This window comes from Hibiscus syriacus, unplaced genomic scaffold (assembly GCF_006381635.1).
Source record: "Hibiscus syriacus cultivar Baekdansim isolate YM2019G1 unplaced genomic scaffold, ASM638163v2 tig00003041_pilon, whole genome shotgun sequence".
Taxonomy (NCBI): Eukaryota; Viridiplantae; Streptophyta; class Magnoliopsida; order Malvales; family Malvaceae; genus Hibiscus; species Hibiscus syriacus.
In genome coordinates, this window is record NW_024061960.1 from 6,709,866 (window position 1) to 6,725,708 (window position 15,843).

At 34.2% G+C, this 15,843-nt stretch overlaps 1 protein-coding gene across 1 annotated transcript; it reads left to right on the plus strand.

The window, feature by feature from the left end:
* Positions 1–2,755: 2,755 nt before the first annotated feature.
* Positions 2,756–6,614, plus strand: LOC120170349 (agamous-like MADS-box protein MADS4). The gene is made up of 7 exons (XM_039178309.1): positions 2,756–3,105; positions 4,223–4,301; positions 5,597–5,764; positions 5,881–5,922; positions 6,001–6,042; positions 6,121–6,263; positions 6,352–6,614. Exons 1-7 carry the CDS (start codon positions 2,921–2,923, stop codon positions 6,425–6,427), a joined length of 735 nt encoding a protein of 244 aa, XP_039034240.1. The 5' UTR covers positions 2,756–2,920; the 3' UTR covers positions 6,428–6,614.
* Positions 6,615–15,843: the final 9,229 nt, after the last annotated feature.

The window sequence follows — 15,843 nt, forward strand, 5'->3', positions numbered from 1 at the left end:
CGTGTTTATCTTAAAATTTAAATTTATTTTAATTAGTGATTTATTTTAACTGTTTGTTAAAAAGTTTAAATTTTGTGTGATTATTATATATGTATCAACCATAAAAATTCTAAATATGTCACTGTAACATATGCACTGTTGTCACCACGAAGTTACATTGGAATGCCTTGGATTGTTGCTTTATCATCCGATAGGCTACAATGAGATCCGTCTCAACATCAATATTTTGAAATCTCATATTTCATGCATGTTTCAAGATATTGGTGGATTCAAAAATTTAAAAATGGATGTCCAAAACTTCAATATTTTTTAAAATAATGAGTATCCAATTTTTTTTGTTAACACAATAAACTAAATTTAATTAGTTTTTCAAAATGATGGGGATGCATTTGCCCCTATGGAACTTAGTGCATCCACCCCTGCTTCAAGATATTATGTATTGCCCACAACTGTGTCTCGGTCAATGACCACACTCTTAAACTTCGAGATAACCTAAATTAATATAAAAATTATTTAATACATTGATTGTGTAAAATACAGACTCTGTCATTTTATCTATTTTAATCCTAAATTCTAACATCTAAATCCTAAACTTCTAGACTATAGACTCTAAATAAGACATATAACATTTGAAGAAATAAAGTTAGTGAGCCTAAATTTTACACAGCTTATGTATGTGTGTATATATATCATATTAAAAAGGTAATATGACTTAATGTTAGTCTCAAGGTCTCACATCATTTCGGGAGATAATAGATAGGTGCACGATTTTATGATAAGGGACGAACATATAAAATTTTAGAAGGAATTAAAATTATAAAATATTTAGAGGGATGAAAGCATATTATTAATAGAAAATACACAATAAAAAAATTAAACTATAGAATAATTTAAAAATTTTAGGAGACGACTACCCCACCCATTCTTCTTGATTAATCCTTGCACGAAATTACAAGGAAGAGTAACATGAAGATCCTAAAAAAGTCAGACTAACAGTTCCGTGGTTTCATGTAACATCGAAACCCTTACCAAAAGAAGTTTTAAAAAAAATCATTAAAATTATTAATTATCCATATGTGAAGTGAATTTACTATCACAAGTTCGTAACCCTAGCTAGCTTTCCAATAAAAAAAACATGGACCATATGGAATCGGATGCCTTAATGCATACAAGTGGGAGCGAAAATGCAATTCATGTACACAATCGCATAAAATAATTGCTGGAATACATATTAGAATATAAGAACAAAGAACAGTCTTTAAATATATTACCAATTTAAAGAAAGATGTTTATAGTTGTGTATACTCATGTTTATATTGTAAGCTTGTTAAAGTAATGTTGATTGGATTATAATGTTGTTGATGCTTGTGAAAAGTTTTTTTTTTATCAGAAAGATTTAATTATTTGAAAATAAATATTCAAACATCTTTACAGATGGCTTGTTTGAACACGAACCCACTAATAATAACAATCATCTTTTTACCACCGAGATCGCTTGAGTTGTCTAGCTAATATGAGATGTCATATGTCAAAGGTGAGAGGGCTTTGCCCCTCCAACTTTTCTGATTAAAATTTATTTTTAGTCTGTTAATTTAAAATTTAATGAAATTAAGTATTAGCCTCCATTTATCTACCTATCAATTTTGAAATTATAAAATTAATAAATTAATCCCTAATTATGTATACAAAAAATCCCTATTAAAAGACTCATCCACTGAAGTCAGGTGTACAATACAGATCGATTTAGATTAATTAGGGTAAAATCCGGAGGAATCAAGAGTACAAGAAAAATATTAAACAGTTTGAGTCACGTAATTTTATCCTAGTTTTGTCCCTTGAGTTAAACAAGTAACTAAACCATAAGGGTTTTAGATCATTTATTTGAAATTAATGTGATTAATCGGTTGCAAAAACATATACAACAATTAATCACATATACAGCATCTAAAACAAGTAATCGTTTGAACAAAACTTTGTCAGTCGCTTGCAAAATGTACAAAATGAGAGAGTCGCATTTAGCAAGTTTCTTCCTCAATTCTTTCAAATTCCCCAACCTTCGAAATAATCAATACTCATACATTTCCCTTTTCAGATTTTCTTATCTCACTCAGTAATATTTGCCTGCGTTCTAATCATGCAATTCTTGTTATTATCATTAAAGTTACCGATTTGACTCAACAACTCGTGTAATCCCAGCATGCACAGACCTCAGTAAAACAATAGCAAATTAAACTTATTATTAGTAAAAATCAAGGTTTTTGATTAATCATTTTACTATTTTAAGCGATTAAATATTAGGTTTTGTTTTTTTAACCAAATTATAATTACGTTATCTGGATTTGTTGCAAAGATATCTTTAAGACAATGATTTGTCTTAAAAACCGAAATACCAAAGACAGAGATTCGGACATGGAAAGCCGAGCCGGAGAGAACACCGAGAAGGGTAATTTCGTAAATCACATTACGAAAGGTTCACCTTCTTAAGGTTAGGTCACACGATTGCCCGAACCCTAAAATGGTCAATTGGGTCATTACCAAGCCTATCTACTTCTCCTGTCGACAAGTAGCACTGGCACAGTACGCTTTGCATTCATTGGTTAAGGTTTTCCAGCTTATTCAGTCTTTGGCTGCTCTCGTTTTCTCCACCGTTGGATCAACCATCCAACGGCTGAACGTACGAAAAAAAATAGGTCCCTTTGGGGAGATATAAAGGAAAAGAAAACCCCTTTTGTTTAGGGATGTCTTATCATTTTGTTTAGTGTGTAAAACAAAACAAAAGATTTTGGTTTTGATTAGAATTAGATTATTGTAAAAATGAAGTTGAAGAAGATAAGAGAATAAAAAGGGCAGGAAGAAGAAGAAAAGAAACATAGTCTTATTTACAGTCTGTGTTTTGTTTTTGTTGGGAAAAACGAAGAAAATGGGGAGAGGTAGGGTTGAGTTGAAGAGGATAGAGAACAAGATTAACAGGCAAGTGACTTTTGCTAAGCGAAGGAATGGGCTTTTGAAGAAAGCCTATGAGCTTTCGGTTCTTTGTGATGCCGAGGTTGCTCTCATCATCTTCTCCAATAGAGGAAAACTGTACGAGTTTTGCAGTAGTTCAAGGTATATCACCAAAACAACTAAACCCCCTCCCCCTTTCTCTCTCTCTCTCTCTATAAACACAAAGGCCTTGTTTTTTTTAGGTCATAAAACAAAGAAAGCTCTCTCTTTCTCTTTCTCTTTCTTTTTAGCTCGCTTTGAATTCTGACCTTGAAACGGTGGGATTTTTTTGCTGTTTTTAGGTGTTGAAAGTTTTTGAGAGAAAATTTTGAGGGAAAAGAGTGAAAATTTATGAAATAAAGTGATGTTTGAGTTTTTTCCGTTTCGGTGAATGTCTTGGCGTTTATGGCAGTGCCTGTGTGTTTTTCCCGTTCTTGCTGATGTTTAGATCTGCAATTTTAAAACATCTAAACCAGCATCACTGTTATATTGATTACCCTAATTCCATCTCTTTCTTCTTTCATCTTTTATCATCTGATTTTCTTCCATCTCTGATCTAACCTTTTTTTTACATGAAGTTTTCTTCTAAGTTCTTTTTTTCCATGTCAAGTTTAGATCTTCATCTTAAATTATTACAAATCATGTTTGATCAGTGTAGTCAGCTCATAATTAGGGTTTTATTTCAAAGTTTGATGACTGGTTTCATTTTATTTGTAAGAAGAAGGAAAAAAACATTTGAAAAAACAAAAACAAAACAGATAAAGAACCAATGTATACCTGTTAGAGATGTTTACAAAATCAAAACAGGAAAGACAAACAAGAGACTTCGCCACTGTCGTTTCTATTTTTCAGATTTGTCTTTTCTTTTCTTTTTTCTTACAAAAGAACTTCCTTTGTTTCCAATGGATTATATTGTATCTCTCCTTCCTTTGTTTCTGGGAATTATAATTATTACTTCAATCACTTGAAAAGTGGATGGAGACGTCTCCATGGATGCTTCTGAGTTTTTCTAGGGTTTTGATTTCCCCAAAGCTGCTTCCCCCGAAGATTAGGGTTTTCGATTTTCAATTATTTCAGGTTAAATGAAACTCTAAACACCCAAGTTTTTCTCAGATCTAATCTTTTAGGAGACTGAAAATTTTTATTTTTTTCCCATCTTTTTCCATTGATGCATCTTCCATTGTGAGTAAGAAAATTAATAAATCTTATATATTATTTAATCAATTATATGGCTATACAGCATGATGAAAACATTGGAGAGGTACCAGAAGTGCAGCCACGGAGCTCCTGAGACAAATGTTTCAGCTAGCGAGGCTCTGGTAATATGCTCATCTCTGCAACTTTTATTGCTTGATCGTCAACTCCATCATATGTCTTACCTATAAAAAATAAAATTAATTAATTATTAACTAAATTTTAAACAAATTAATTATCAATTAGAATTTATATCAACGTATAATACAGTTAAACTTGTCATTGTTTGCATCTATGTTGGATTCATATTGAAACATAGATTTTAGATCCAAACATATGAAGAAGTTTAAAAAATTGATTATATTTGTATCAAGTCAGTACTTATATCCGATTGTCACCTGAATCTAGGAATAAGGCGAAGCATTCTACCAAAAGCTAGTGTCATAGGATAACATGTGTAATGCAACTGCTTATAAATTATATATATATATATATATATATATATTAATGTAAGATTAATGTCACCAATTTCTTTAAAGTGTGATATTCTTCCTTACAAAATCTTGTGATGCCCTTGTCATGAGTTATTGTTACAGTTGTTCATCCTATTTGTCCCATTCACTGGGCCGCTCTACGTGAAACGAGTAATCCAAGGGTCATTCTAGTAACACTTGTCATGAGGTTATTACCAGGATTTTAAAAAACGGTCCCCGACCGCGATTTCGACCGCGATATAGCGGTTTCGTCGCTGTCCGAGTTACTCGCGACGGCTGCAATAGTGTCCGCAATGGCCGCAATCACGATAAATCCGAAATAACCAAAAACGCGACCGCGACCGTGATTTGAAACCCTAATTATTACACTCTTTCTAAAAAGAACATGTATGATAGAATATGCAATGCCACCACTTATAAACTCCAAGATTTTTCTTTTTTTTAGAGTCGTCTCGAATATTTTCTGGACTTTGAGCACAAACTCAAAAATGGACCATATAAAATGAAAGTATATTCTATTATCTTGAATAATTATTTTAATATTACATTAATAAACCATAATATTTGTCAAACACGTTATTTTTATTATTTTGTTAAGAAAACACCTTAAATACAATTAAGAGATAATAAAATAAATTGGACCCTTAATCATAAAGGTAAAAATTAGGCCTCGAGTAATAGCTCAAGGTGCTCCCGTATAATCGGTTCTGAATGTCTTCCACCTCTCTAAGGCGTAACACTAGCATTTTTGTTTGTATGATAGTCTAGGTAAGGTAGTCGTTAACAACTTCATACAGTAGGTATAGATGTGTTTTCCTGTAAGATTGTGCATATGTTTCTCCAGTACTTAAGTTTCCTGCAAATTTAGTGTTTAGTGGAGAACGAATCCATGCTTTAAATTTATCATTTTCATACCGTCTCTGTAGGAGCTTAGCAGTCAGCAGGAATATCTGAAGCTCAAGGCACGATATGAAGCCTTACAGAGGTCCCAAAGGAATTTACTAGGAGAAGATCTTGGCCCTTTGAGCAGCAAAGAGCTCGAGTCGCTCGAGAGGCAGCTCGATTCGTCGTTAAAGCTGATCCGATCAACACGGGTACGCTGATCAGATTGCATTTTTGTCCTTTTACGGAAATTGCAGTGAAAGAACTTTACTATTTGTTTGTGTTTCTAAATTGGAATTGATCTGATCTTTGAGTAAATCTGTTGTAGACTCAATACATGTTGGATCAGCTCACTGACCTCCAACGAAAGGTATGCCACTAACTTATTTACGTTCAAAATGACTAAATTCCTCGGCATTGCAACTATGTTTCATTCTCTTCGATGCAGGAATATCTACTTAATGAAGCCAACAGGACCCTAAAACAAAGGGTAAGTTCCTTTTTTAACTACTTTTAAGATTACCAAAGACCATATTTAATAACTTGAGAGAACCGACTGTTTTTGCAGTTGATGGAAGGGTATCAAGTAAACTCACTTCAGTTGAACCCAAACGTCGAAGATGTCGGCTACGGCCGACAACCAGCCCATCAGCCTCAGGCTGGCGATGTCTTCTTCCATCCATTGGACTGCGAGCCAACATTGCATATCGGGTATCACATTCGACACTAGAACGAATTTGAATATGTAGCTATAATAGTCTACCGTTTAAGTAACTGTCCCGATTATGTTGGATTGCAGATATCAGCCGGATACGATATCGGCCGTCACTGGGGGTCCGAGTGTGAATAATTACATGACGGGATGGCTACCATGATTATGATGATACATGAAATAAATATAAGAAAGCATGCATGGCGTACGCATTCCTTTTCATGGAATATCAGCACATTTCATCATATCTGTGTTTGCATGGTTATTTGTGTGTAATGTGGTGGATTTAATAGTGTATTAACTTTCGTGACTTTTTAATTAGGATGCCAATGCGCATCTCTCTCTGACAACTTTGATTCCTTTTTAAATAATGTGTTCTTGTTTGCCTGTACGATGATTCCAACTTTGACCTTTATCTGCTTAATTTAGTTTTTATTATCAATACAAGAAAAAGTGTTCCTTAACGTATACTTAAATATTCATATTCGTGCTTGATTTTAAACTTCAATCAAATTAAATTTGAGAACATTTCAAGTTTAGCTTTTCCTGAGCTCGAGTTTTAATTTTTTATTTCGCATTTGAAAGATAGGACTCATGTGCCTTTTGTAGATCCAGAGATTTTAGGTATTTTTAATTAAAAGGTTAGATTTGAGTTCAAAGGTAAAAAAGGATTTTAAATTTTTTTTTGAGGATTTTCGATCATCTTCGTGATAGTCAATGATAAAAAAAGACATCAAAAGACGACAATATCGGAAAGTAATCAAAATAATTTCTACTTTAAAAAAACGTTATATCGGAAGAATTCATTCGACCCCCAAAACAATGTGTTCACTTAGGTCGACTCGCATCGACCCAACTTAAAATTCGTCCTTTCTTTTTCTTTTTATTTTGGTTTAATTATAGTTTGATTATTCTAATTTCCCACTTAACTCAAATTAATTTTTTTCAACTTGAAATTATTTTTTACAATTTAATCATCAACATGATTACTTACTTACTTTAATTAATTAATGAATAGTATTATTATTGTTACTAATTGAAGACACTAAATTTTGTCCTGCATTATTTTACATATTTGCTTTATTTTATTACATAATATATATACATATTTTTTACACTTCATGTTTATATTTACATGCCCGAAACCAGGCCACACGTGGCCCAACAGACCACTCTGGTCCAACATAGACCCACATACGCAAGCCCAAACACACAAGCTTCTATAAACCCTAGCAGCTCCATCAGCGCCGCTTCTCCTCCGCACTTCACGCCTTTCACTGTCGCACGTCTCTTGCCTCCAACAGCCCGAACCATCCGGCGCAAGAATCTCGGCCTCACCAATGCCACGCACGAAGCAAGAACAAACCACAAGAGAAGCCAACAAGCATTAGGATTCTAGTTAAAATAGGATTCTAAATATAGTCTTTTTTAATTATAAATAAACATGTAACCCTCTTGATTTAGGGTTTTTGAAACCACCAAAAATCGTTTGGCCGAGGACCGGGGAGGGGTGTTTTCGAAACTATTTTCGTAGATCTACCCTTCCGATGCTATTTTAAAAAAACAAAATTCATTTTTGAAAAGAGGGGTGAAAAAGCTCTCGTGTTTAAAAAAAATCGATTTGCCGCCGATGACCGGCGGCCGGGTTCTGGAAAATAAGGAAATCCGGCCGTGTTCTTCAAAGGCTCAAGAACACTTGAGAGAAAATGAAATGGGGGGTTGATTTTTGTTTTTTGAAAATGGAATGAAAAATGTGTTTAATGTTGGCATTTATACATGGCCCGAATTGACCCGTCCGACCCGACCCGTACACGCGTGACCCGTGTGTTATCACTCAGAAATGGGAAAATCGCCTTTCTGTCCCTCAGATTTTGTTATGAACTTTTCTAGGTCCCTAAATTCGATTTTGGTCACTAATTTGTTCTTAAATTTGACCTCTATGTTTTTGATTCTTCCAATTTAGTCACTTTCGAAAGCCAATTTATTTTTTTCTTTTTCTCATTTTTATTTAAACATTGTATATTTTTATTTTTTAACGTTATTATATACATATATATATATATATATATATATTTTATATTTATTTTTTATGCTTATTATTATTTTAATATTTATTATTTTCTTATATATATATGTTCATTTTTTATTTTTATTTTTTTCACCTTCCTAGCGTTTATGAATATATTTATTTATTTATGCATAATATTATATATTTTTATTATTTTTCTTAACAATTGTTTTTACTAATTTTATTAAATACGATAACTTATCGTATAAATATTATGTATATTTTTATTATTATTTCATTTCTTTTTTTTCTTTTTTGTGTATGTTTCATTTCCTTTTTTTTTTCTTAGTTCTCATTTTATTTTTGTTTCTTTGTATGCTTTTTATTTTTATTCTTATTGTTTTCTTATTCATTTATTTTTGTTTTATGTCATGCTTATTCATTTTATCATTTTATTTGTTTTCCTTATGTTATTTTATTATCATTTTCATCTTTTTTTGTTGTGTTTATTAGCATATTATATCTTAATCCGATTCGGCTTCTTATTTCAAATTTAACATTTAAGTCTTTTTAAGGGTTTTCGTTCAGCCAATCAATGGTAAGTGATTCGGATTGTCACACCCCATAAATTGCCACTATAATATAAAAATAAATATAGAGCACTAAGAGTAAAATAATGGGGGCATAGGGTTTTAAACAATTAAAAAAATGTTAGTGGGAGATAATGGATTGATCACTATAGGATTTAAACATTAAAATAGGTTAGTGGCAAACAATGGATGATTCACCATGCTATAATGTATTTTTTTATTATTTAAAATAAAATAAGGTTGGTTTTAGTTTAAAACGTGGAGGATTATCAAGTTTGGCAGATTCATCTTCCTCGTATGTTAAACTCATTTTTCCTCATTTAAGCTAGCTTCCACCCTCCTCCTCCTCCTTGTTCCGGCCGGCGGTGGACAACATCGCCACCTCCATCAGGTGCGCCTGACCTTCGCGAATCGATCCCGACCAACCTCTCTCCGAAATCGGTCACAGTTAGGCCGAACCGAGAAGGGAAATAGACACCCAAAACTCCGATCGTTGTTTTAATTTTGTCGATTCTGGCCATTTCAACGACCGTCTTGTTTCGTCCGTCCGTCGTAGGTAAAGTCATATCGTTTAATTTGGATAATATTTCAGTGTTTAGATTGAAAACATATTATAGTTGTTGGTTTAGATTGTTGTAAATAGTTTTGAAAGAATGACTTATACGTAATTAATTTCGGTTATGGTGGTATTTTTGTAAATATTGTTAAAAAATGTTAGTTTCGTAAATATTTTGAAAAAGTGATATTTTGGTAATTATTTCAAAAAAGTGATATTTTGGTAATTATTTTTAAAAAAGTGATATTTTGGTAATTTGAAAAGTGATATTTTGGTAATTATTTCTAAAAAGCGATATTTTGGTAATTATTGTTAAATAGTGATATTTTTGTAATTATTAAAAAAAATGTTATTTTCGTAATAGTTTACTGTGGACTTTTGAGCACATTTGACCATAACTTTGAGTGGCTTTAATCGGCCATTAAACGACCTTTGATTTTGTTCGAGTATACCTATTCTGACATTTTTCGACGTCCCGAATCCGTTTCCGAAGTCTGTTTCTCCAAATTCGAACCAGAAGGCCTCCAAATCGTCAGTCAAACCTGTTGACTTTGACTTTGACTTTGACCAAGAATTCAAATTTTCAAAAAGTCATATTATAGGTTTTTCGACGCCCTGATTCCGATTCCGCAATCCGTTAGGTCAAATTCAAACTCGAAAGCCTCAGAATTAGCCCGTAAACCTGAAAATTTTATATTTATCTAAGTGTTTTAATTTAGTGAATTGAACAGAATGGTGAAGGACTAATTATAGTTATGTTAAAGGTACTCGGGGATCTCTAGACTGTTTCACTAGTCGACCCGGTTACTCCCGATCCGCTCGTTCACAAGAAGCCGTGAATACTCCTATATTTCTAAAACCCTGCTAGTTATTCTGTTTAGAATATTGTTCTGAATATAACCCTGTTCTGATATGGCTTAAGTTCCCGTTCAGTTGAAGAGCCTAGTGAAGCTGGTGCTCGATAGATCTTTCGGACTGACCCTATTATCGAGGTATGTTCCTTATGTGCAGAATAAATGTTTTAAATAACTGTTTGAAATCTTATGTGCACATGATTATTTTCTATGATTTGAAATATAATGTTTGAACTTATTTGTCTACTGAATGATTTATCTGATTTTGGATTTACTGAAATGAAAAGCATGATTGCCCGAATTCTGATTTCTGAACACTGGATTACTGAACTGATAATCTGTATGAACTCTGAATTACTGTTACTACTGGTTACCGTCTGAAAAATGTTTTCTACGGGGTACTCTGGGTTCTGGTATGAAGAATCTGGTAGGTTCAATCGCTGTTGGTAATTCCTCGGATAGGTTCAGCACCGATTGGTAATTCCTTATGGACCTAAGTTGAGCCTTGGGTAAGCTCTACGGTCCTGAGATTTTCTTGGGTAAGCCTTTGTGGCCCCGAGAATTGTTTTGGGTAGGCTCGTAGGCCCCAAGGTACTCCCTTAGGTTATGCATGTCTAGGGATCTGCACATGGCGTTCGGTTGGAGGACGATGCAGAGTTTTTAAATTAAAAACTCCTATGATGTTTTAATGATTGTGATCTGCACTGGTTTTGAAAATCATATCTATATGTTTTTATTTCTGCACTGTTGGGACACACTGAGCCTCTAGCTCACTTTTCAAATTGTTTTACCCCTTTCAGATACATTCGGATAGACACTCCGTATCAGGCACTTGGAGGATTGGTACATTTAGTTTAGAGTATTTTGTTGTAATATTCTGTTTTCCGAACTTTTTTTAATTATGGTGACATGTACCTCATTTTTGAAGTATTTATCGTTTTATGACGTTTTCTGTTGTTGTTACTGATATTTGATTTTCGATGCTCCAGATTTATTTTATGTAATATTTTACCTGGTATCTTTCATGTTTTATATTTTCGAATTTAGTTTTTATCGTTAATTATTATATACTTTTATATCAAGGTCATTTGTAACATGATTTTAAATTATTGAATAATGTTTTTTGAAAAACATATAGGCCGAGTAATCCGAATAATGTCTTTCAGAATCTTTAATGTAATCCGTTAGACTTAGCCGAAACGTATAGGCCGAGTATAGGGGGTTATATTTATTGGTATCATAGCTTTTGGTTTTTAAACCTCGGACTGTGAATGGGTCCAAACTGAAAATACGGTTTTGAAATGTTTTACAAAACATGTCAGTAAGGTCATGTCACAAAATTTTATGATTTTAATTGTGTTCGAGACTCCAAGTGCCTATCTAATCCTAGGTTTATCTTTTGTAGTAAACTCAAGATCCACCCAGATGAGTACTAGACGTGGTCGTCAAACTAGCCGTGGTCGCGGTAGAGTGGCTAGGTTTGCAGACCCGGTAGATGAGATACGTGTAGATCCCCAACCTTTGATAGATGATCCTGCTCCTACGACCCAGACGAATTTGCCTTCTGCCTCTGGTATTGGCATGCTTGCTCCGATAAGAGGAGCTACTGGTACTGAGCCCGAGTTTACCAGAGTTATATTAAATGAGAATTTTGGTAGACAATTTCTTCAGATGATTCAGGGAGCTGTCAGAACTGCTAGCATTGTACCCGAGGTTCCTATCTCTCAGTCCCTTATTGCAAATAGAGTCAAGACGTTTAGTGGCCTTACTGGTGGAAATTCGACTGAGGCTGAGGATTGGCTTAGTGATACTGAGCGACGCATGTATCAGTTAGGTTTAGATCTGCATCGACGTTATTTAGGAGAAATTTCTATGTTGGATAGAAATGCTCACACCTAGTGGGAGTCAGTGGTTAGTAGTGTTCAGACCGATCGTTTGACTTGGGATTTCTTTAGAGAGCATTTTAGGAGCCGTTTCTTGGGAGAGCGTTATTTGACTCAGAGACGACAGTAGTTTCAGGACCTGGTTTTAGGGAGATATGATTGTTTCTGAGTACGAGATTGAGTTCTTGAAATTATTGAAGTATAGCTTCAGTTTGGTACCTACCAAGAGAGATAGATGCCGAAAATTTGCTCAGGAACTTCGATTCGAGTTGCGTCGTCAGGTAGTTACTCATCAGGACGAGGTATTCGATGTTGTTGTTGGGAGAGCAAAAGATGCGGAGGAAGTCGAGGCTTCTGTACCTGACAATGATAGAGTAGTTCTAGAACGATCTAGGAAGCCTTCTGGTCAGACTGCACCTTTTTCACGCCCTGATAAAAGTCTCATACTGTTCCTCATCAGATGAGTCAGTCTGATTCGAGGCCTGCATCTCCTCCACATACTGTAGCTAGTCGAGAGGATTCTGCATATTCCACTCCGAAATTGATTTGTGAGTTATGTGGAAATCAACACGGAGGAGAGTGACGTAAGAAGATGGGTACCTGTTTTCGATGTGAATCTAGCAAGCACTTCTTGAGAAATTGTCCATATCCAACTCCTGTCGATCAGACACCTGTTCAAAATCCTATACGTTCACAGACCTCTGTTCAGACTCCAGATATGAGTCATAGTCAGGGTAGGACTTCTGGATCTGTTTCTAGGGTTGACAATAGAGCCCGATCGCAGAGTAGAGGACCAGATTCTTCTGAGGCTCGACAACCTGCTCTTGTTTACGCTACCCGAAGTTCTGGTGATCGATTTGAGTTCAATACTTCAGCAGGTATATTTATTGTTAATTCTGTTTCATGCCATACATTCCTAACAACACTCTTTCTATACCCGAGTTTCGTAACATAAGACCCTAAGACTTTGGATTAAGGCGCCGAGACCCTATTTCAGCTTCGAGTCTATTAAGATATTTTGATATTGTCAAATTAGATTTGTCCACTAAAGGATCTATCGGAGATCTAAACTTAGTTTATATATGATTCTGATGAATTTCGAGGACGAAATTTCTTTTAGAGAGAGAGAATTGTCACACCCCATAAATTGCCACTATTATATAAAAATAAATATAGAGCACTAAGAGTAAAATAATAGGGGCATGGGGTTTTAAACAATTAAAAAAATGTTAGTGGGAGATAATGGATTGATCACTATAGGATTTAAACATTAAAAATAGGTTAGTGGCAAACAATGGACGATTCACCATGCTATAATGTATTTTTTTTATTATTTAAAATAAATTAAGGTTGGTTTTAGTTTTAAACGTGGAGGATGATCAAGTTTGGCAGATTCATCTTCCTCGTGTGTTAAACTCATTTTTCCTCATTTAAGTTTTCCACCCTCTTCCTCCTCCTTGTTCCGACCGGTGGTGGACAACACCGCCACCTCCATCAGGTGCGCCTGACCTTCGCGAATCGATTCCGACCAACCTCGCTCTGAAATCGATCACAATTAGGCCGAACCGAGAAGGGAAAATACACCCAAAACTCCGATCATCGTTTTAATTTTGTCGATTCCGACCATTTCAACAACCGTCTTGTTTTGTCCGTCTGTCGTAGGTAAAGTCAGATCGTTTAATTTGGAAAATATTTCAGTGTTTAGATTGAAAACATATTATAGTTGTTGTTGGTTTAGATTGTTGTAAATAGTTTTGAAAGAATGACTGATACGTAATTAATTTCGGTTATGGTGGTATTTTTGTAATTATTGTTAAAAAAATATTAGTTTCGTAAATATTTGGGAAAAAGTGATATTTTGCTAATTATTTCGAAAAGTGATATTTTGGTAATTATTTTGAAAAAGTGATATTTTGATAATTATTGTTAAAAAGGTGTTATTTTTGTAATTATTTTAAAAAGTATTATTTTCGTAATAGTTAATTGTGGACTTTTGAGCACCTTTGACCATAACTTTGACCGGCTTTAATTGGCTATTAAACGACCTTTGATTTTGTTCGAGTATACCCATTCTGACATTTTTTGACGTCCCGAATCCGTTTCCGAAGTCTGTTTCTCCAAATTTGAACCCGAAGGTCTCTAAATTGTCAGTCAAACCTGTTGACTTTGACCAAGAATTCAAATTTTCGAAAAGTCGTATTTTATGTTTTTCGACGTCCTGATTCCGATTCCGCAATCTGTTAGGTCAAATTCAAAATCGAAAGCCTCCGAATTAGCCCGTAAACCTGAAAAATTCATATTTATCTAAGTGTTTTAATTTAGTGAATTGAACAGAATAGTGAAGGACTAATTATAATTATGTTAAAGGTACTCAAGGATCTCCAGACTATTTCATTACTCGACCCGATTCCTCCCGATCCGCTCGTTCACAAGAAGCCGTGAATACTCGTATATTTCTAAAACCCTGTTAGTTATTCTGTTTGAATATTGTTTCGAATATAACCCTGTTCTGATATGGCTTAGATTCCCGTTCAGTTGAAGAGCCTAGTGAAGCTGGTGCTCGATAGATCTTTCGGACTGACTCTATTATCGAGGTGTGTTCCTTATGTGCAGAATAAATGTTTTAAATTTTGAAATCTTATGTGCACATGATTGTTTTCTATGATTTGAAATATAATGTTTGATCTGATTTGTCTACTAAATGATTTATCTGATTCTGGATTTACTGAAATGAAAAGCATGATTGCCCGATTTTTTAGTTTTGAACACATGATTACTGAACTGATAATCTGTCTGAACTCTGAATTACTGTTACTACTGGTTACCGTTTGAAAAATGTTTTCTACGGGGTACTCTGGGTTCTGGTATGAAGAATCTGGCAGGTTCAATCGCTGTTGGTAATTTCTCGGATAGGTTCAGCACTGATTGATAATTCCTTATGGACCTAAGTTGAGCCTTGGGTAGGCTCTGCGGTCCTGAGATTTTCTTGGGTAAGCCTTTGTGGCCCGGGAATTGTCTTGGGTAGGCTCGTAGGCCCCAAGGTACTCCCTTAGATTGTGCATTTCTGGGGATCTGCACATGGCGTTCGGTTGGAGGACGATGCGGAGTTTTTAAATTAAAAACTCCTATGATGTTTTAATGATTGTGATCTGCACCGGTTTTGAAAATCATAACTATATGTTTTTATTTCTGCACTGTTGGGACACACTGAGCCTCTAGCTCACTTTTCAAATTGTTTTACCCCTTTCAGATACATTCGGATAGACACTCCGTATCAGACACTTGGAGGATTGATACATTTAGTTTAGAGTATTTTGTTGTAATATTATGTTTTCCGAATTATTTTTAATTATGGCGACATGTACCTTATTTCTGAAGTATTTATCGTTTTAAGAAGTTTTTTGTTGTTGTTCCTGATATTTGATTTTCGATGCTCCGGATTTATTTTATGTAATATTTTACCTGGTATCTTTCATGTTTTATATTTTTGAATTTAGTTTTTATCGTTAATTATTATATACTTTTATATAAAGGTCATTTGTAACATGATTTTAAATTATTGAATAATGTTTTTGAAAAAAAATGTCTTTCAGAATCTTTAATGTAATCCGTTAAACTCAGTCGAAACGCATAGGTCGGGTGTAGGGGGTTACACGGATCATATTTTTTAGCTTTTAATTTAAACTTT

Bases quoted from the DNA above. Each gene is read 5' to 3' on its own strand.
- LOC120170349 (XM_039178309.1), top strand. From the start codon at position 2,921: ATGGGGAGAGGTAGGGTTGAGTTGAAGAGGATAGAGAACAAGATTAAC. The intron at 5,765-5,880 runs GTACGCTGATCA...AATCTGTTGTAG, and splicing joins AGCTGATCCGATCAACACGG to ACTCAATACATGTTGGATCA. The intron at 6,043-6,120 runs GTAAGTTCCTTT...CTGTTTTTGCAG, and splicing joins ACAGGACCCTAAAACAAAGG to TTGATGGAAGGGTATCAAGT.